Here is a 22,580-nt window from a genome sequence, read left to right as displayed (position 1 = left end):
ATCAAGTTTCTCTGTATTCCAGGCTTACTTGGCTCTTGTTGGCAGTTCACAATTCACAATTCTTAGGGTCTCACTGTGCTTCACAGACACGGCCAGGTTAGAAATCCACTTCCTTTGGCTAAATGTTGTAGGAATTACTTACAAAATGTAACATATTACTGACATTTAACATTTATGGCTAGTTTTTATGTTTAACTTAGCGGAAAAAAAGATGAATCACAACTGCCATTAGTCATATTTTTAAAAGCGTTGGTAACACGGAACTCTCCTAACTTACAGGAGTTTGTTTCCAAGCATACAGAGGCATTTGGTTGAAAAATGGAATGACTGTCTATCTGGTGACTGTCTTTAGGACACTTTTGGAATGAATGAATTGATTTACATTTAAAAATAGAACTGGCCTTATATTAGCGTGTTTTGTTGGTGTGACCAAGTACATGCTGTAGGCAAAGATGTGGCTTATATGCAATAGACATAGCTTTAGTGAAGCTGGCAAATGTGAAGTTGGTGCTGCTCTGCTCTGTAAAGTTCTATTTGGGAATTTCTGAAGAGTTCATTGCTATGTTCTACATTCAAATTCTTAATTCCTTTAAAGCTTACTTCATTTTGTCTTAAATTTGTATTCACATAAACATCTACTGTCTAAAATAAACCAGATTTTCAAATATGAGTCTTCTACTTTGTGAATTTACTGTATAAATATTTTATAGATTATAAAACTATGTGTTATCTCAAAATGAAAAAAAAAGAAGGATTGAGTTCCGCTTTTTGGAAAGGTTTAATAAACAGTGGAACCTCATTCAGACGTACCTGTGAAAACACATAAACTTACTATATCATGAATCAATCAAATCATGACCTTCAAAATGTAGTTATATATGAAAAACCTGGTATAAAATTGTCAAGCTGTAAAAAGTGCCCGAAAATAGAACTAATAATCAAAATATTATAAAGGGAGTTACATTATCTCATTGTTCCTAGTATTTTTAAAAATAAATTATTGATGCATTTAAATAAATATCAGTGATTTCTTGACAGCTCTTAGATTTTTAAATATAGAACCTCTATTACTCCAAATATTCACTTTAACAGTATTTGTCAATGAAATAGTATAAAATTTTAAATGATATTATACAGAGTATTCTGCAAACATTATAGTGCCTAAGGTTAATCTTAGATATGTAAGTATTAATCTTTTCACAGATAATAATTTTCTACAGACTATGTTTCTACTAAGACTATATGAAAAAGTTTTTAATATAATTATTTGATCACTTAAAACTCAAATCTATGCAAATGAAAGTAGATGCCAAGATTGTTACTATGTTGACTATTTTATTATTTCATCAAGTAGGCTGTCAAGCTTTTAAGTAATAGGCTCCTTAGAGTGCCTATTTTTGTACTCTTTACATAGTAGTTCAAAAGCATTTTTGATAATAGAAGCAATCTGTCTTCATAAAATTATCATAAAAATTCTGATTAATGAAGCTACTAATTTTGGAAAGGTTACTATGACTCTTCCTTTTACAGTCATAACTTGATTTATGGCAACAGCACATCGTGATAAATCCTATGCCTTTCCCTATCAGTACTGTGCGTTCCAACCTGGGCAGTTCATAGTTTCTATGTTCACATCATTCTTTTTCACATAAATTCACTTAAATTCACCTTTGGAAATATTCTAGGCAGCAGATTTTAAAAATGTTGGACTCAGAATTCTTTTACACTGTTAAAAATTAATGACACTGAACATCAAAGAGCTTTGTTTATATGGGCTATGCCTATTAAAAGTTACTGTACTAGAAACTGAATCTAGGAAATTTTAAAAAATATTTATTCATTCATTTGAAAAAAAGATGTCCATTTCATAAAACATAGGTAACATATTTTTAGGAAAAAATAGCTAGATTTTTGGAAACAAAATATTCAGTGTGAAAGAAGTCATTGTTTTACACTGTTGCAAATCATATCTGCTTATGTATTCAGTTGGTTGCAATGTAGTATTTAAGTTGAAATACATGAAGAAAATCCAGCTTCATACAGACATGTGACTAAAAACGGAGGGGTATTTGAGGAGTCTTTTCAGATAATTATGGATAGCTGCTTTGATACCATACTAGAACTTGACATATGATAGTTTTGTATAAGTTAGTTTTATGTGGAATCTGGATTTTAAAAGTTAGTTTCAATGTGGATTCTGAAATTATGTTAGTTAATAAGCTCCTTATATATTTTAACTGGTAAAAAGTCCATTGCTATGTTTTGCACTTAAAATGAATCTTTTATCTTTGCATGGTTTTGTAATCTCATGCTTGTTTATTTGAATGTTTATTCTCTGAGTTATTCCCATCTCTGAAATGCTGACACATTTGTATATGCATGCTAAGCCGCTTCAGTCGTGTCCGACTCTGCAAACCTGTGGACCATATCCTGCCAGGCTCCTCTGTCCATGGGGTTCTCCAGGCAAGAATACTGGAGTGGATTGCCATTTCTTTCTCCAGCAGATCTTCCCAACCCAGGGATTGAACCTGCATCTTTTATATCTCCTGCACATTTGTTATCACTGACCTCATCAAGAAAAGTCTTATTAAAATATTGTTAAACTTTTAAGTTCATGGTAACAAGTTTTCCAAAATTCTTTTTTTTTTTTTTTTTGATTGAAATCTCAAATTTTGTCACTGTCAACAAAAACCTTTTCCTTGAACAGGAAGGCTTCCTTGTTTCAAGAGAACTTCCACTTAAATACCCAAGTCTAAAAAACTGAAATTTGTCAGTTAGTCATTCTCTCATGTAAAAATGGTATTTCATAAAAAAACAAAGAGCTGGTTCCTCTCTCAACTCAATACACAATTTCTTCTCCTCATGACAGTTATTTACTTTGCTACCCACAGTGCTTTATACATAACTTTCCATTTCATCACTCAGGATATTAGAAAGATATGTACTAAAAAGATTGATATTTTATAAAGTCAATCATTTTTACTGCTTTATTAAGGATATTCTTAAATGAAACTGGGTTTATTAACGATATTATTAAGTGTAATTGTTTTTCTTCAGAACTTAGAGTGCATGGCAGTGTGCAGAATCTTACAAGGATTACTAGAGCAGTTCAGTGCACCTACCTGGATTCTTGCTGAGATGCCAACATTTTTAACCCACTAGTGCTTCCGCACCATCAGTGTGAATATCAATATATAACATCTTTATACTATTATGTGAGTAATTTTTATTCATGAATCTCCTGAAAGAGTCTCCAGGGACCCCAGGGGTTCATGGGCTACTGTTACTTCAAGAACAGCTCTCTAAACAGGTCAAAGTACAGCTTACAAAAAGAGGAATAGAGTAAAAATTTTCCTAACTAACCTCTTAACTTCTTTAATTTTCTTAACTAACCACCTCTTAACTGAATTGCCAATGAAATTAACCTCCATCCCTTGTGTAACAGGCAGCAGCCCTCAGAGATTGCTGAATGTCAAGGCTGCCGGGCCACCTTCTATTGTGTCTGTTAATTTCTGTTGCCACCAGTAGGATTATGTGCTTAGCAAGTATCAGTTGTATTTGTTCTCAAATCCGTTTATGCCACTTTCACTAATACATCGTTGTTGTTCAGTCATTCAGTCATGTCTGACTCTTTGCGACCCCAGGACTGCAGCACGCCAGGCTACCCTGTCCTTCACCATCTCCCAGAGCTTGCTCAAACTCATGTCCATTGGTGATGCCATCCAACCATCTCATCCTCTGTTGCCCCCTTCTCCTCCTGCCTTCAGTCTTTCCCAGCATCAGGTTATTTTCTAATGAGTCAGTTCTTCCCATCAGGTGGCCAAAGTATTAGAACTTCAGCTTCAGCATCAATGCTTCCAATGAATATTCAGGACTGATTTCCTTTAGAATGGACTGGCTTGATCTTGTAGTCCAGGGGACTTTCAAGAGTCTTCTTCAGCATCACAGTCTAAAGCATCAGTTCTTTGACACTCAGCTTTCTTTATGGTCCAACTCTCATGTCCATACATGACTACTGGAAAAACCATAGCTTTGACTAGACAGACCTTTGTTGGCAACGTAATGTCTCTGCTTTTCAATATGCTGTCTAGGTTGGTCATAGCTTTTCTTCCAAGGAGCAAGTGTCTTTTAATTTCATGGCTGTAGTTACCATCTGCAGTGATTTTGGAGCCCGAGAAAATAAAGCCTCTCACTGTTTCCATTGTTTCCCCATCTATTTGTCATGAAGTTATGGGACCAGATGCCAAGATCTTAGTTTTTTGAATGTTGAATTTTAAGCCAACTTTTTCACTCTCCTCTTTCACCTTCACCAAGAAGCTCTTTAATTCCTCTTCACTCTTTGCCATACTTGGCTGTCCGGTGGCTCAGACAGTAAAGCATCTGCCTACAGTGAAGGAGACCTAGTTTGATCCCTGGGTTGGGAAGATCCCCTGGAGAAGGAAATTGCAACCCACTCCAGTACTCTTGCCTAGAAAATCCCATGGACGGAGGATCTTGGTAGGCTACAGTCCATGGGGTCACAAAGAGACACGACTGAGCAACTTCGCTTTCCTTTTTCCTTTCTCTGCCATAAGGGTGGTGTCATCTGCATATGGCTTATTGATATTTCTCACAGCAATCTTGATTTCGGCTTGTGCTTCCTCCAGCCTGACATTTCACATGATGTACTCTGCATATAACTTAAATAAGCAGGGTGACAATATACAGCATTGATGTACTCCTTTCCGAATTTGGAACCAGTCCGTTGTTCATGTCCGGTTCTAACTGTTGCTTCTTGACCTGCATTCAGGTTTCGCAGGAGGCAGTTAAGGTGGTCTGGTATAAGAATTTTCCACCGTTTGTTGTGATCCACACAGTCAAAGGCTTTAGTGTAGTCAGTGAAGCAGAAGTAGATGTTTTTCTGGAATTCTCTTGCTTTTTCTATGATCCAGTGGGATGTTGGCAATTTGATCTCTGGTTCCTTTGCCTTTTCTAAACTCAGCTTGAACATCTGGAAGTTCTTGGTTCACATACTGTTGAAGCCTAGCTTGAAGAATTTTGAGCATTACTTTGCAAGTATGTGAAATGAGCGAATTGTGTGGTAGTGTAAACATTCTTCAGCTTTACCTTTCTTTGGGAATGGAATGAAAACTGACCCTTCCAGTCCTGTGGCCACAGCTAAGTTTTCCAAATTTGCTGGCATAGAGTGCAGCACTTCTAACAGCATCATCTTCTAGGATTTGAAATACCTCAAGTGGAATTCTGTCCCCTTCACTAGTTTTGTTTGTAGTGATGCTTCCTAAGGCCCACTTGACTTCAAATTCTAGGATGTCTGGCTCTAGGTGAGTGATCACACCATCGTGGTTATCTGGGTCATGAAGATCTTTTTGCATAGTTCTTCCGTGTATTCTTGCCACCTCTTATTAATATCTTCTGCTTCAGTTAGGTCCATACCGCTCTGTCCTTTATTCTGCCCATGAAATGTTGCATGAAATGTTCCATTGGTATCACTAATATTCTTGAAAAGATCTCTAGACTTTCCCATTCTATTGTTTTCCTCTACTTCTTTGCACTGATCACTGAGGAAGGCTTCCTTTTCTCTCTTTGCTATTCTTTGGAAATCTGCATTCAGATGGGTATATCTTTCCTAATACATATAATCACTAATACATTTAATTGCACAGTTTTAATAATCTACAAATAGAATAAGTGTAAGTTTAAAAAAAGAATGTTTCTAAATGCTTAAATGCTTTGGAATGACTTACTATAAAAAACTTCCATCATAATTTAATATGGATGAGATTAGAAAAAGTTTAGGGAAAAACTCAAAATTCTGGAAGGATTCTATATTCCTTCACAAATATCTTTAATTTCTTCCTATATTAGAGAAACCAAGGCTGAAAATTGTGTTGTTATGTGTTCTTTGCAGGGAAAAATAATGACACTGATCCATAGACCCACATTCAAAGAGAAGGTTTTTGGCTCCCCTTCAAAAGATTGGAGGATATGTATATATAGATATTTTAAAGTGAGATAAAATTCATAAATTAATATCTATCTTTTTTTATGATTCACCTCTTAACGTGATTCTTTAGTATAAACCTACTAACTGATGGTCAGAATGACATTGAGGAAGATAGATCCTTTACTGCCATTCATGAGCTGGAAGCAAATTTCCTTTGGTTTCCATGATAGTAAAATATACTCTCATCCATAATTACTCTCTGTATCTGCATAAGAATTAGTAAAGAATTTAAGTAATCTCTTAGAAATGTAGCTATCACAGGTCAGATTTTATAATGATATAGCGATGCATCTGATGGTACCAGGAACTTTTTTAAAGATTTTTAAATTACATAGTTTAAAGATTTTTTTTTTTATGAAGCATTGACTTACAATGAGGAACTTTAAAAAGTCAGTGTACTAGTGTTTTGTTAAATTGGAAACTGCTTAGAATAAGCAACTGTATGTGGAAGCTTGGAAATTGTTTTTTATCTATAAAAGTAAGTTCACTGGTAAGTTCATTGGTGTATCATCCATGTCAGCCTGCAGGAGGTGGTCGCAGCTCATTGATGTCAGCTTTATCACAGCTGTGCCCATGTGCTGTCATTTATAGATGACATGGTTGCAGAGACACAGGGCTGGGGGAATTCTCTCTCTGGCTCCACGGTCACCATGAATCAGTGAAGACTGTGTTTCTAACTCCCTGGCAGTGAGCTTGCAGTGTGAGTTGTTTTCTTTCCTAGAAATAGGGAATTAATTCACCCTCTTCACAGTCTGTTTACAACCAGTACACACACTGGCAAGCTGACTGGCAGGCTGGCTTTGTCCGTGGCCAACTGGTTAAGAAGCTCATCAACTTTAGTCATTTTAGCATCAGGCTGTATCATTAGCACAGCTAACCAAACACTGAGATTATTGTTAAATACCAAGCGATTCTTCCAAACTGCTGATTTCTTAATCATCACATATTCACTGTCAACAGTGTGGCCTACAGGCTTGTTCCTTCTTTTTTTTTCTTTCTTCCCCAAAAGATTTATTGAAAGTCTGCTGTGTGCCAGTCACTGTTATGGGATTAGGAATCCAGCAGTGAAAACAGCAGAGGAGAAAAGATAACCTTGCCTTTTAGAACTTCAGTTGTGGGAGAGGATATGTACACAGAAACCTGGGCTTCCTTGCTGGCTCAGACAATAAAGAATCTGCTTGCAACGTAGGAGACCTGGGTTCAATCCCTGGGTTGGGAAGATCCCCTGAAGAAGAAAGTGGTAACCCACTCCAGTATTCTTCCTGAAGAATTCCATGGACAGAGGAGCCTGGCGGGCTACAGTCCATGAAGGTCACAAAGAGCTGGACATGACTGAGCACACACGTGTCTATTGTGTGTTACCTGCTCAGTCACGTCCAGCTCTTTGTGATCCTATGGACTTACCCACCAGGCTCCTCTGTCTATAGAATTGTCCAGGCAAGAGTACTGGAGTGGGTTGCCATCTCCTTCTGCAAGGGATCTTCCAAACCCAGGGATCAAACCTACGTCTCTGGCTTCTCCTGCATTGACAGGTGCGTTCTTTACCACTGCGCCACCTGAGACGCCCACACATAGACAGATGTACTTAAATGCCAGGAGGACAAAGAAACGAAGAAGATGAATGAAATGCCGTGGGTTGAGGAGTAACACTGAAATTCTGACAGAATGGGCAGAGAAGGCCTCACTAAGATGATCAGGTCTTTAGTATTGGGTTCGCCAAAAGGCTCGTTTGGGGTTTTCCATTATGGAAATGGAAATGATCCTATTGGCCAACCTGATATAAACTCCTAGAGGAGAAGCACAGTCTGGAAGAAGTAGTCTCTCAGAACTTGAGTTTTCTTCATCTGTGTCTGTGGGGTTTGTATGAGAGAAGTATTACATCTGAATTTTCACTGTGCCTGAAATTTTATCATCTCTTCTAAGTCGTGTATCTGGATAACCAACTATAGCAATCTGAGAACCTGTATCTCTGTCACAGATATTTTCCTATCATGCAGTTACTGTCTACATCTCAAGATATTACGTATATTCATCACTACTTACAAATTACCATAGTTACTATCCTAGCCATTAAATCTTGAATTTTAATATCTTAATGAAGAAGCACATATATCACAGTTTTAAAAAAAATATCTGTACTGATCGTTATATTTCAAAATAACACATTTCCTGGTACCCCCTATGTATTATATGTTAGGAGTTTTAAAACATATTGAGAAAGAGGCTGAGGCTTTACTAGTTTGCCAAAAAGAGGCTCTGGCATAGAAATGTTAAGCTTTCATTTAATCCCTAATTGAGAGCTGTCTTCCACCTCCCACAAGTACAGTACACCCTTCATTTGTTTCCCTCTTTGAGAGATTACTCAAATACATCCTGAACAGATAGGGAGGTTTCCTGGATCATTCCATAGAACTGTGATTGTGAAAGATCCTTTTTAGCTTCCTGTTTCCTGTAGCCACATACTATTAACGTATTGGGTTGGCCACAAAAGTTTATTCAGGTGTTTTTTTGCCAACCCAGTATCGCAGAATTACATAGCAAGTCAAGCAGACATGTAGCTTCCTAGAAAAGGACAGTGTTAATACTTCACGGATTAGCTTTTAGAATTCCCTAAAAAAGTACTTGAAGATTCTTGAAATCAGTGCAGTTCACTCTGAGAAAAAATGAGATGCAGAAATGTAAGTTGGAATCGGCTCACTTTACTCACTTACACCAGCTTTTTAGCTACTCTCCTCATCATGACGTTGACCAAGTGCATCTGCCTAGATTGAGAGGACCTAGACGATATACCATGGTACCTTCACCTGGATCAGCCTATGGGAAATAAGATGGGATATATAAACGCTTTTAACTGTTTTAGCATGACCGTCGTAGAACAGAGCCAAGAAAGAACTCTACTGCAGGTAGAAGGGGAGGGTGAGCACTAGTTAATGGGTTAGTCCAGAGAATTTTGCTCTGTTACTACATATTATGTACTTTCAATCCCTTAAGAATATAAATATACTCTTCTATCTCTCATCAAGAGCTAAAAACCTAAAAATTAACATTTTAATGTTGCCAGAAACTGGAAAGAGAAAATGTTAAGTCTGTAATTTTCACATTAGACAGTCTTTTATGCTTGTGTCTTATGTGGAGGGAAATCTGGTTTTTACGTCATTCAACCTTCTGGACTGTACCTTCACTTGTGTCCTTTGTTGTTCTGGGAAGTAGATACTTGAAAAGTGTGATGAGACCTCTGAGCCGTGTAGCACTCATTTGCATGGTCTCTTTTCCTTTATAGGTTGGTGAAAGATGCTCCTTGGGATGAAGTCCCACTCGCTCACTCCCTGGTTGGTTTTGCCACTGCCTATGACTTCTTGTACAACTACCTGAGCAAGACACAACAGGAGAAGTTTCTTGAAGTGATTGCCAATGCCTCGGGGTATATGTATGAGACTTCATACAGGAGAGGATGGGGATTTCAATACCTGCACAATCATCAACCCACCAACTGCATGGCCTTGCTCACAGGAAGCCTGGTTCTGATGAATCAAGGTGTGTATAGCCGAGAAATGCCTTGAGCTGACGTCGGTCAGTTACCACACTGTGAACCAAACATTTCTATAACTAGTCTAAGTACGTGTTCACACTTGGCTCCTAACTAAGCCCAGACGATGATAATACCTCAGGCACTGCTTGGAGAGTTGAGAGACCTCTCTTTCCTCATTTCTGCTTGTTACGTTAGCCTGCTTATTATTTTAGTATGCTGTCTTATTGTCCCAAGTCATATCCGTACACACAGGATCAGTGGTGAATACTCCTTTTTCCAATTTTTGACAGTGAAGGCAACCAGCCTGGATAGAGTTTATAAAAGCTAAACAGGTGGTTTATTATTTGAACTGAATATTCCTCACACACAGATTGTGTGTCAATATATTGCTTCTTTTTTCCCCCTCTAAAGACTTTAAAAGAATCTATCTAAGGACTTCCCTGGTGGTCCAGTGGTTCAGACTTTGCCTTCCTTCCAATGCAGGGCATCCTTGTTCGATCCCTAGTTGAGGAGGTAAGATCCCACACACCTCGGGGCCACAAAACCAAATATAAAACAGAAGCAGTATTGTAACAGATTCAATAAAGACTTTAAAAATGGTCCACATCAAAAAAAATCTTTAAAAATAAATAAAATCAGTTAATCTAGATCATTCAGGTCAAATTTACAGTTGCCTTTTATGGACCATATAGCTGCTTTGCCTTATTGTATTATATAATTGCTAATATCACATTTTCTTTTTATAATTAAATTTATTTTTAATTGAAGAATAATTGCTTTATAATAATTGTGTTGGTTTCTGCCATCACATTTTCTTTGTTCTTGTAATTCTGACTTAATCACAACTCCTGTTGAGAGACATCTGTAAATAACTAAGGTAATGTTTAAGAAAAATGACCCTTGGTTCACAGTGAATTATTAGAATATTAAATACATACTAATAACTGGAAAATCTAAAAGAGTTTAACTCAAAAAAATTTTTTTAATTAAAAAAATTAAGAGTTTAATTCTTGATTATTTTCCCCATAAGACCTAAGCATTTTATAGATTATCCAGCATCAGATTTTACCCAAGCCTAAGTTTCTCCCTTGTCATATCAACCATCATTTTAAATTAGGTCTTAGAGGAAAGGAAACTAAAATTAATGGAGCATATGGCATGTGCTAATCCTTGCCCATATTTTATTGAATTCTCACGTCAACTGTATAAGGTAGCTGGGCTTTGGACCCAATTCTAGCCAAATTCAAACTTCATTGTCTTTCCACTACATTTTGTTGCCTTTCTGAAAATAAAAATTCAATTCATAGTAACTTAAGGAAAGCTTAACTAAGAGTGTAAATTTTTGCCCCCCACTCTCACGAATACAAACCAAATTTTAAAAGTCAGAAAGCCAGCCACGTGAACCTACCATCAGACCATTTATAAATCCTCAGGCCTGTGGAAAGACAGCATCATGAATTGGTGGAAAGAACCCTAGAGTGAGCTGGATGGTAGCCCAGGGCCTTGGATTTTAGTCTAGTACAGTTTAATTCCCTTAGATAAAGTTTTAGTTCTTTACCAGCAGGAATAGAGCTTATTTCTTCATTCTCCACAGTAGATAAGATTGTTCCAGATGATAAACAGGCACCTAAAATACTGGCTCACATTGGATCACAATTTGTATTTGGCCTTGGCAGGAGGTTTCGCATGCATTTGTTTTCTGAATAAAGTCATGGTTTGCTCTGGGACGCAGTCTTCCAGGGCTTCTCCACAAGCAGCGCCTACACTGACGAGAAGAGGGAACAGAGAAAGGAGGGAAACCCCTGGTCCTTCGCATCTCTGTTAGTCATCAGGCTTACAGCCCTCGCTTTCTCAGCTGCCTCGCTCTCCTCTAGGAGCTACATTGGCCACACTGCACTGATGATTCCATGTGCTCAGAGCAGCCTTGTAGATCCTGACTGTGGTAGCTTCGACAGGTGTGGCTCCCACTGAATTCACATGACATCTCAGCAGTGGGAGAATTAGGATTTCGTGGCTCAGTTGGTAAGGAATCCACCTACAGTGCAGGAGACCTGGATCCAATCCCTGGGTGGAGATCTCCTGGAGAAGGGAGTGCTACCCACTCCAGTATTCTTGTCTGGGGAATTCCACAGATAGAAGAGTCTGGCGGGCTACAGTCCATTTGGTGACAAAGAGTCGGACACGACTTAAATGAACTAACACTTTCCCTTTCTGTTCTGCTAACCCAGTCTGAGGCTTGGCACAGAGGGCCCACAGGATCACATGTATTCAGTTTACAGATCAACTGGAAAGAAGACAGAAATGAAATGTTTAAATGCTTACACCATACTTGTAATAAGACCAGGGAATGAGACAAAGTATCACAAAGTTATGATTAAATATCAAATGAGTGTATTAAGTTTGCATTCAGCAGAACAAGTTTAGATGATGGTTCATAGAACTTTGAAGGATACATAGGATATGGATAAGTGAAAATAAGGAGAAATCCAGGCAAGATATATGGGTGATGGAAAAAATACAGGGCAGAACATTAGTAACAATATCTGTACCTTGTATGGATAGATTTGAAATTTACAAAGGTAGACATTACCTCATCTCTCCTGGACAAAGTGTTTTAGAAGGGAAGAATAAAGAAAATCAGGTAATGAGGAGCAGTGAAATAGCAGTCCTGATTTTAAACATCACTCACATTGGTGTCTGGCTGGAGATGGAGGATACAGATGAGGAAAAGATGAAGATGATTGGGATTTAAACCCTAATAATTGGAAAATGGAAATTAAAACCTATCCAGAAAGCTGGTATGTCAGGTGTGGAGCTGGATGGGAGAAGGGGCCAGTGCACAGCAGAGCCTGAGAATGGTGTTCCCCCCATGAGATGAATTCTGGGACTCACTTAGGCTGGGACTTTGGCTTTAGGCTTGGACACATCTGGTGGTACCTGGGCCTCTGGAAGCCTGCATCCCCTTGGCACATCTAGTAGGCCAAGGTAGAAGGTTCAGCATGGAAACTATGCACATGTCTATGGGAAAGAAATAACAAGTCTACTCACATTAGGAGGCTGGGCGCTTAATTTGATCCTTTGGGGTTGTGTATTTTAAATACAAGCAAACAAAACAAACTTTAAATCTAAAGACCTAGGTTCAGATCAAAGCTCTGTTCACTTTTAGTCGTATGCCAGAGAACAAGTCAACCTCTCTGTAATTTCAGAGAAATAGTGCATAATTGAGTTGTTAAAAGGATTAAGTAAGGTTATGTTTGGTACTATGTAACTTGTAAATGCTACAGAATGTGAGGAATTGTTATTGTTGCCTAAATGCTGGTTTCACAAAAATGATAGAAAAATAGCATTTCTGAGTGAAAAGGATTTTATAAAATACTTTAGACCTTTAATTCTCAGTTGGGGAAAATGAAAACGGTGGCAGGTGAAGTACTTGAACAAAATCATGTAGCTCATTTTTGGCAGCCTCGGGACTCCCAGTGGATGTTTGTCACCTTTAGACTACTCCAAGGGTCTCTCCACCCCACTGTGCAGCCTTGTCGGATGCTGTGACATCTAAAAGCACATAAAGGACGAGATACTGTCTGCTAAGAACAGGATAAGTTGGAGACTGTTCATTTAGCATTTCTAGAATTTGCAGCTTATTACAGATTCTGGAAAATAATGGCAACAGTTGTGAAGTGGAAAACTTCAAAAATATTTTCGGTTGGTGATTTTTAGAGAAATTGAATAAAAGTCTCAATATACAAGATCTTTTCTTGCAGGCATGAAGTATGTCAATCTGTAACCTCAGATGTGGTGTGATTTCAATTTATTAACGATTATTAAATTACTGATACTTATTGAAAGGTTTGCCTTTAATTAATAAATGACCTGTATCAAGAACTTCTTAACTTAAATCATGGACTCATCATAAACCTGGATTAGCAAGATGCTGTTTATAACATTGAAAAGTGAGAGTTTTACAAAGCACAATTTGCATAAAGTAGTCAGATAACCAAGAGGGTTTAATTTGGCCACATTTGTGTTTCTGCTTTGTCACATCCTTAGTCATTGTTTCCATGTGTTTTCATCCTTTAGGGTACCTTCAGGAAGCTTACTTATGGACCAAACAAGTTCTGACCATCATGGAGAAGTCTCTGGTCTTGCTCCGAGAGGTGACAGATGGTTCCCTCTATGAAGGGGTTGCATATGGCAGCTACACCACCAGATCACTGTTCCAGTATATGTTTCTTGTTCAAAGGCACTTTGACATCAACCACTTTGGCCACCCATGGCTTAAACAACACTTTGCGTTTATGTATAGAACCATTCTGCCAGGTACAGTAAAAACTTAGAAGTGAAAAAACCTTTTAAACTATTATAGTTTTTTCTGATTATGAAGATGGGCTAGATGAAGAAATGTGGGATTTGAGCCATATTGAGGTTAAAGGGATTTTTTTTTTTAATCAAAGAATTTAAGAGTTATATATAGCCAAGAATATTCTGGATGTTAATGTGAGGATTTCTGATTTAAATATTATAAAATGTGGAATATAACAGATCAAATATAATTTGTAGTCCCATGGTGCTTTTATTTTTGTGTGTATACAAACTTGGGTACATATACAAACTCTTTTTCATGAATCTAAAAATATAAATATTTATGATTTTATGTTCTTTTCCTTTATGTATAAACCCTAATTAATCCTTTTTTTTTTTTTAGTTTTAAATTTTTTCTTCTAAACTATACAGACATAATTCAAAATAGAGATTACACTTGCAGGTTTAGTATTCTCTTTAAATATTTTTGGGTTTGATCCCTGGGTCGGGAAGATCCCCTAGAGAAGAGAATGGCTATCCACGCCAGTATTCTTGCCTGGGGAATTCCATGGACAGAGGAGCCTGGTGGGCAATAGTCCATATTGAAATAAATGGTATAAAATATAGAAAGCTAACCAAAAAATGAATATCTATGAAACCTCTAATTTCTTGTTGTTATGTGGTAAGCTTTTAAGTAAGCATTTTAAGAGAGAAGCCTTTTATTCTCACTAAATTCATTTCTAGGACAGACTATAACTCTGCTTACTTCTGAACACGAGTAAATTTTCATCAGGCTGGATTCTTCCCCAGTGAAATGCAGTTTTTAGTTGAGTGATTCTAGACCTACAGCAAACAATCCAGGTTTTAAATCTTTTTGCTCTGGCTATATACTCATGGATTGGATAGAACCTCCATTATTGCATTGTTATCAAAAAAATACTACAGAGCCCCCAGAAGAACCATGTTATGATTTGGTTTAGACTCACATTCAGAACCCTATTGTTTTATTGCTTATCCTTGCACATTCAGGAGCGGCCTCTTGTTTCTTTATCTTGGTAAACACAGGCCATCTAAAGCAAGGGGGGCCTTTAAGGAGCCTCAAAGCTTTGTAATTTGATCTGAGATCTAATAATCTGCCACACTGGGGCTTTGACTTGCTGTGAACTGTATATATGGCTACTTCCTAAGGTGGAAAATACAATATAATCACCTTTAAGTGGAGAACTCATGTGTTTGTTTCAGTTAGTGAAACAACCTTTATTGAACATTGATGTGCCAGGCACTGTCATAGGCAAGGGATTCAAAGAGTAATAAGACATACAATCTGCTTTTAAAATACTCACAGATTAGCAAAAGATTCAGAAAGTCACAATTTATAATAAGATTTACTTGGACAAGCATTTACTAAACTGGCAGGAGCAAAAACATTAGCTATAAATTATGTAACTACGATCATGCAGGCATTTTTAGAAGGGATTCTGTGTTAAGTCAATCTGTTCTCAACATTTTTTTTCCTCTACACTATCTGTTCTAGTAACAATTATCCCTGTCTGAACCAGAGTTTTCTCCCATTATTCTTTTACAAGGATGCCTGGAGTCTATCTGTTCTTACTTGCTTCTGTTTTTCTGACCTATTCCAGTATGATCTTTACATTTTTTTCTCTTTTCTTCAACTTCTGACAGTACATGTGGGCAGGATCTTCTCTGGGAATGGTTTTGTTTTCTTCCTCCAGATACTCAGTTTCTCCCCTAAACCTTCTAATTTCCACTGTTGTTGCTGTTCATTCATTAAGTCATGGACTCTTTGTAACTCCATGGACTGCAGCAAGCCAGGATTCCCTGTCCTTCATTATCTCCTGGAGTTTGCTCAGGTTCATGTCCGTTGAGTCGGTGATGCCATCCAACCATGTCATCCTCTGCCACTGTCTTCTCCTTTTGCCCTCAATCTTTCCGAGCATCGTGGTCTTTTCCAATGAGTTGGCTCATGGCATCAGGTGGCCAAAGTATTGGAGCTTCAACTTCAACAGCAGTCCTTCCAGTGAATATTCAGGGTTGATTTCCTTTAGGATTATCAGCTGGTTTGATCAACTTGCAGTCCAAGAGACTCCCAAGAGTCTTCTCCACTTCTGCTGTATTGAATGCCAAATTGAAACACTTTATGTTATTATCTTGGCCTGGGATGTGGGATGTGTTGGTGGAAAAGCTAGTGCTCATTCCAGGTGCAGGGACTCACCATGCACAAGAGGATAGATAGCCCATGTATCCATGCAAGTATAATTGCATATGGCATGGACACTGGAAAATGAGGAAGCTGAGCAACATACGTAAGCATTCCATTACCAATGACAAGTTGCCACATAACAAGCTGATACACAAGGTTTGTGGAAGACCTTTGGAAGGATTCTGATTAATTGGGGTAGAGGAAAGGGATCATGGTTCTGTTTCTTATTTTTATACTAGAAGACAGTTGATTCCAATTTGCAACAAGGATTCAGAATCATTTTTGGGGGCATTATGGAAGTATGTAGTTTTAAATTTATCTTAATTCTGTCAAACGTCTTTCCTCAGGGTTTCAAAGAACTGTGGCTATTGCAGACTCAAATTACAACTGGTTTTATGGTCCGGAAAGCCAATTAGTGTTCCTGGATAAATTTGTCATGCGTAACGGCAGTGGCAACTGGTTGGCTGACCAGATCAGAAGGAACCGTGTGGTGGAAGGTCCAGGGACGCCGTCCAAAGGGCAACGCTGGTGTACTCTTCACACGGAATTTCTCTGGTATGCTACATTGTACTGGCTTGAAAGAGAAATTGTACCCAGGGGCACTGTGTGTTAAATTTTTTTGCATTAAAAAAGAATAACTCATCTCTTCATGCCACTGACGCACTCACAGCTTCTGTTCAGTTCATATTGCAGTTTGGAGACTCTGTTAGAAATATTTCCTTCCATTTAAGATCTAATTACTCTTTGCTATTTTTGCTTTTCTTGTATTAGAGATATCCTTGGCTCACACTGTTTCATAGATATCCATGTTTTGATTTACATCATTTTTGAAATCATCTAAAGAGAAAAACCGCAAAATTTAGACCTAGTTTTTCTGATAATCACACCGAAGGAAAAAAAAAGGTAGTAAAATGTTTTGTTTTGGTAAATGGAGCATTATAATCTTCTAATAGCAAAGCTGTTACTAAATTTTCAAAACTATTTAAAAGTATTTGACAGTATTTGACAGTTTTACTTTGATAATAAAAGAACCATGTAATTTTTTTTGCCTTAATCTTTTAAGCCTAGAAAGAGCAGCCAGGGTCTCCTTTTTTAAAGTACTGCCAAATACATTGTTGGCATCCAATAAATTAAAGTTAAAATAAAAGTTACAGAGAATTGGTTAATCGTTAATCCCTGATGTCTTTTCAAGCTATTGGAATTTGCATTCAACTACAAAGTAAGTCAAAAGTAAGTAAGTAAGCTTGCAAGGTTTGATTGCTTCTTTTCATTAAAAAAAAAAAAAAAACCAAGAGGAAGAAAAATGTTAGTAGAGTGATAACTGTCATAGTTTAACCATCATTTTTAAAAACAATCTTCACAGATGAACTACATATATTAATAAGTAGCCATTCCTGGCTCCATTTAGGGGTATGAAGTAATTACTTAATAGTATCTTCACTTACTCATAAATAAACAACCAAGAGAATTCTATAAAGCTGCTTCTAGGAGTCAGATTAATGGTAAGTCTAACTTGGTTCAGAATGTGCCTTTATGGGAATATGAAAACTGACTCAGGGATTTCCCTGGTGGTGTTAGTGGTTGAGGAAGTAAGATCCCGCATGCCGTGTGGCCAAAAAAAAAAAAAAAAAAAAAAGAGAGAGAGAGAGGGAGAGAAATAAATGGTAAATACCTGAAAAAATGACCAAAACCTGAGAGAAGGATGGCCAGTTTGTTTATATCTGGATTTGTTAAATCGAGATAATTAAGCCAACCCTCTAACTCAAAGTAGAGATTTTTGATGTCCTGAAACAAACTCCAAAACAGCCCAAATCGAGTACCAATAAGCCGAACCCTACCACAGCTGAGCGGTTCACTTTAGAGACCTCTCTAAGAGCCAGCACATGTCTGCCTTCCCTCCCTTGAGCAGCAGATCACATGAACCTGCCAAGGCTGTTGTCTGAAGTCACCAAAAGCAAAAAGTCATCTTCATTATTATTTTTACAGCCTTTCTGAATCAAGACCTGTGTTTTTAACCTGTGTTAATTAAGTGATGTTAATTATTGTCTTACTTTGATAATAAACCTGTGTCATAAATTAAGAAATGTATTATTGAAAAAGCGTGCAGATTAAAACAAAACAAAACCTTTGGATTTTTGTCTGGACTGAACAATGGGAGGAACAATCATAAATCCACCCCCCCCACTATGAGATTGTTTCCTGAATTTCATGCATTTATATTCTTAGATATTGCATTGGCAGTAAATTTTATCTAATATATGGAATTTGACTGTATTTAAATTTGTTTTTTTAGAGGGGAGGAAAGTACCAAATTTGAATTTCAGTTTTTTGCAGAATAGTACTTGCTTATCACTAAGTGATTGTGCTGTGCTGTGCTTAGTCACTCAGCTGTGTTCGACGCTGTGACTCCCTGGACTCCAGGCTCCTCTGTCCATGGGGATTCTCCAGGCAGCAGTGCTGGAGTGGGTTGCCATGCCCTCCTCCAGCAGGTCTTCCCGACACAGGGATTGAACCCAGGTCTCCCACATTGCAGGCAGATTCTTTACCAACTGAGCCACCACGGAAGCCCAAGAACACCGGAGTGGGTAGACTGTTCCTTCTCTGGGGGATCGTCCCAACCCAGGAATCGAACCAGGGTCTCCTGCATTGCAGGCGAACTCTTTTACCAGCTGAGCTACCAGAGTAGGCCACTCAAGGATTGCTAGAGTCTAAATATTTTTTTAAAGATTTTTTTTTTGATGTGGCCCATTTTTAAAGTTTGTTTAAAATTAAAAGTTTGTTTTAAAAATTTAACAAATTTTATTGAATGTGTTACAGTGTGGCTTCTGTTTTATGTTTTGCTTTCTTGTCCACGAGGCATATGGGACCTTTGCTCTCCAACCAGGGACTGAACCTGAACTCCCTGTATAGGAAGGTGAGGTCTTAACCACTGGACCACCAGGGAGGTCCCTAGAGTCTAAATCTTAGTGTGTGGTTTCCTAGAATAGGAGCCCCTCAACTAGAGGTTTGGGTGAGCTGCTTAATTCTATGAGCCCCAGTCTCATTTGGGTGGCAGTTCTGAAATCATTAAGTGAGGAAGGTCCATGTAGAGATGATCAGCAGCGGTCATTTCAGGCTCACACCCTTCACAGATGTAAAGGTACACTTGTCTCCCATTCGCCAAGGACATTCCTCTACACGCTGATTGCGCATGGGTGTTTTCAGAAAAGTCCATAATGCAATCTACACGCCAGCGCTCTGGGTAGCATCTGTGTGTTGTTTCCTCTAGCCACGTTGCCATGTGGCATCACTGTTCTGATATGTCCTTTCACTTCTATCAGAAAATCATGTAATTTTTTAAAAATTAATTCTTTCAGGTACGATGCCAGCTTGAAATCTGTCCCCCCTCCCGATTTCGGCACCCCAACATTGCATTATTTTGAAGATTGGGGCGTTGTGACTTACGGAAGTGCGCTGCCTGCAGAAATCAATAGATCTTTCCTTTCCTTCAAGTCAGGAAAACTAGGGGGACGTGCAATATATGACATTGTCCACAGAAACAAATACAAAGACTGGATCAAAGGCTGGAGGAATTTTAACGCGGGGCATGAACATCCTGATCAAAACTCGTTTACCTTCGCTCCCAACGGTGTGCCTTTCATTACTGAGGCTCTCTACGGACCGAAGTACACCTTCTTCAACAATGTTTTGATGTTTTCCCCAGCTGCCTCCAAGAGTTGCTTTTCTCCCTGGGAGGGCCAGGTCACAGAAGACTGTTCATCAAAATGGTCTAAATATAAGCACGACCCAGCAGCTAGCTGTCAGGGGAGAGTGGTTGCCGCAGTGGAGAAAAATGGAGTGGTTTTCATCCGAGGAGAGGGTGTGGGTGCTTATAACCCCCAGCTTCACCTGAGGAACGTTCAGAGAAATCTGATCCTCCTGCATCCGCAGCTTCTCCTCCTTGTGGATCAGATACACCTGGGAGAGGACAGCCCCTTGGAGAGGGCAGCAAGCTTCTTTCACAATGTGGATTTTCCTTTCGAGGAGACGGTGGTAGATGGGGTCCACGGAGCTCTCATTAGGCAGCGAGATGGCCTCTATAAAATGTACTGGATGGATGATACTGGCTACAGTGAGAAAGGAACCTTTGCCTCAGTGACATACCCTCGCGGCTATCCCTACAACGGGACAAACTACGTGAATGTCACCACGCACCTCCGAAGTCCCGTCACCAGGGCAGCTTACCTCTTCATAGGGCCATCCGTCGATGTTCAGAGCTTCAGCATCCACGGAGACGCTCAGCAACTGGATGTGTTCGTGGCCACCAGCGAGCATGCCTACGCCACTTACCTGTGGACAGGAGAGACCGCAGGGCAGTCGGCCTTTGCGCAGGTCATTGCTGACCGGCAGAAAATTCTGTTTGACCGGAGTTCAGCCATCAGGAGCAGCATTGTCCCAGAGGTGAAGGACTACGCGGCTCTGGTGGAACAGAACCTGCAGCATTTTAAGCCCGTGTTCCAGCTGCTGGAGAAGCAGATCCTGTCCCGAGTCCGGAACACAGCCAGCTTTAGGAAGACTGCTGAGCGCCTGCTGAGATTTTCAGATAAGAGACAGACCGAGGAGGCCATTGACAGGATTTTTGCCATATCACAGCAGCAGCAGCAGCAGCAGAGCAAGTCCAAGAAGAACCGAAGGGGAGGCAAGCGCTATAAATTCGTGGATGCTGTCCCTGATATTTTTGCACAGATTGAAGTCAATGAAAGAAAGGTTCGTCAGAAAGCTCAGATCTTAGCACAGAAAGAACTGCCCATAGATGAAGATGAAGAAATGAAAGACCTTTTAGATTTCGCAGACATAACATACGAGAAACACAAAAACGGTGATGTGATGAATGGCCGGTTTGGCCAGGCTCGGATGGTGACAACGACTCACAGCAGAGCCCCAGCGCTGTCCGCCTCATACACCAGACTGTTTCTGATTCTCAACATTGCTATTTTCTTTGTCATGTTGGCAATGCAACTGACTTATTTCCAGAGGGCTCAGAGTCTTCATGGCCAAAGATGTCTCTATGCAGTCCTTCTAATAGATAGCTGTATTTTATTATGGTTGTATTCTTCTTGTTCCCAATCACAGTGCTAGTATTGAAACTATAAGTGGCTTGATTGTTTTGTGGTCAAAAGTCTATGCAAAAAGAAAAGAAAAATTCATTGCCCTAGTTTATTACTGGATTTTTTTTTTCAGATTCTTTTAACAAATTAAGGGGAAAGTACTTCCACACAAGGAATCAGGGACATGGAGAACTCAGTATGCATAGAGGCAAAGAATTAGAAATAAGGGTAGCTTGATTGCCACATGGTGTTTCTGGAAATGTTTGGCTTGGCTGAATTAGGAATCCGTATAATACTACTCTTAAAAGAACAAAAAGTCTGGTTTTAAGTACTGTTTCTTCTTAAGAGAAAGAGACTTAGATAGAATTGGATTTTATTAATATTAATTTAATGCTATTAGCACTCTCCAGATACTATTTTATGGAAAGACTGAGGCACAGAATTCTGAAAAATACAGAAAGTTTTTTAATGTTGTAATCATGTTAAAAATAAATGTTGGTAAGTCCTGGTTATGATGGTGTCAACTTCCTTGGAGAAAAATTCATGTGAATAACAGTGTCTGCATATTGGGTTACTGTTTAGATAACATGGTAAAATGATGGCAAAAGGTTGTTAAAAACTTGAGATATATCTCTAGGAGAAAACATGTATTAGTGAATGAACATTTCCTTGATGATGTTGATTTATGCATACACATAATTGACTGCTTTTACACATCCATTGTTTGTTCAATAAGTAAAACAATTACAGGTAACTTAGTTTCCTATTTTCCTTCTATGGAAAACTGTTACAGACCCAATGACTAACTACAAAATAAAATATTTTATATTTGACTGTTGATTTCAATACCAAAGAAGATGGGGAAGCTAAAATTTGAATATAATTCTCATGTTTTTTTAATAGAAAACTTTCTCTAAGTTTATTTTGCTAAATAAACATCATAATTGTGACTTTTCTGCAGTGTCTTTCTTTTTTCCATTCCATTCCATTTCCATTCCATTCAACATGTATTCAAGAGTTTTGAAATCTTTGAAGAAAACTGTTTATTTGAACTTGCGTTAATTAAGCATAAGTTGGAATAAGCAAAATAAGTTGCTTATTTTCTTTTTTGTTGTTTAAACATATTTTAAACGGCTAAACAAAAGCCAAATTCTGATATTTAGGTAATATCAAACTTTAAAAAACTATTTTAAAAATTTTGTTTGATTAAATAAGAGCAAGGGCTGCTCTCTTGTTGCAGTGTGCGGGCTTCTCATCGTGGTGGCTTCTCCTGTTGCAGAGCAGAGGCTTTGGGGCCCTCAGGCTTCTGTCGTTGTGGTGCACGGGCTTAGTTGCCCCGAAACATATGGAATCTTCCCAGACCTGGGATCGAACCAATGTCCCCTGCACTCCAAGATGTATTCTTAACCAGTGGACCACCAGGGAATCCCAGTACCAAAC

General features: G+C 38.5%; 1 protein-coding gene across 5 annotated transcripts in view; it reads left to right on the top strand.

Annotated features, from left to right (window-relative positions):
• DSE (dermatan sulfate epimerase) overlaps positions 1-22,090 on the top strand; it is a 74,422-nt gene extending 52,332 nt beyond the window's left edge. For 4 of the 5 annotated variants that reach the window (XM_027972352.3, XM_027972351.3, XM_012182542.5 and 1 more), the window contains 4 exons: positions 9,285-9,538; positions 13,611-13,850; positions 16,401-16,608; positions 19,410-22,090. In XM_027972352.3, coding sequence (XP_027828153.1) covers positions 9,430-9,538; positions 13,611-13,850; positions 16,401-16,608; positions 19,410-21,171 — 2,319 coding nt within the window. In that variant the 5' untranslated portion in view covers positions 9,285-9,429 and the 3' untranslated portion in view covers positions 21,172-22,090. Of the gene's footprint in view, positions 1-9,284; positions 9,539-13,610; positions 13,851-16,400; positions 16,609-19,409 lie in introns of those variants that run through there. The other variant, XM_042253291.1, reaches the window with a different exon arrangement.
• The last annotated feature ends 490 nt before the right edge of the window (positions 22,091-22,580 follow it).

Source organism: Ovis aries, chromosome 8 (genome assembly GCF_016772045.2).
Source record: "Ovis aries strain OAR_USU_Benz2616 breed Rambouillet chromosome 8, ARS-UI_Ramb_v3.0, whole genome shotgun sequence".
In the NCBI taxonomy this organism is placed as follows: domain Eukaryota; kingdom Metazoa; phylum Chordata; class Mammalia; order Artiodactyla; family Bovidae; genus Ovis; species Ovis aries.
Note: the sequence above shows the minus strand (reverse complement) of the source record. Positions and strands in the feature narration are given on the sequence as shown.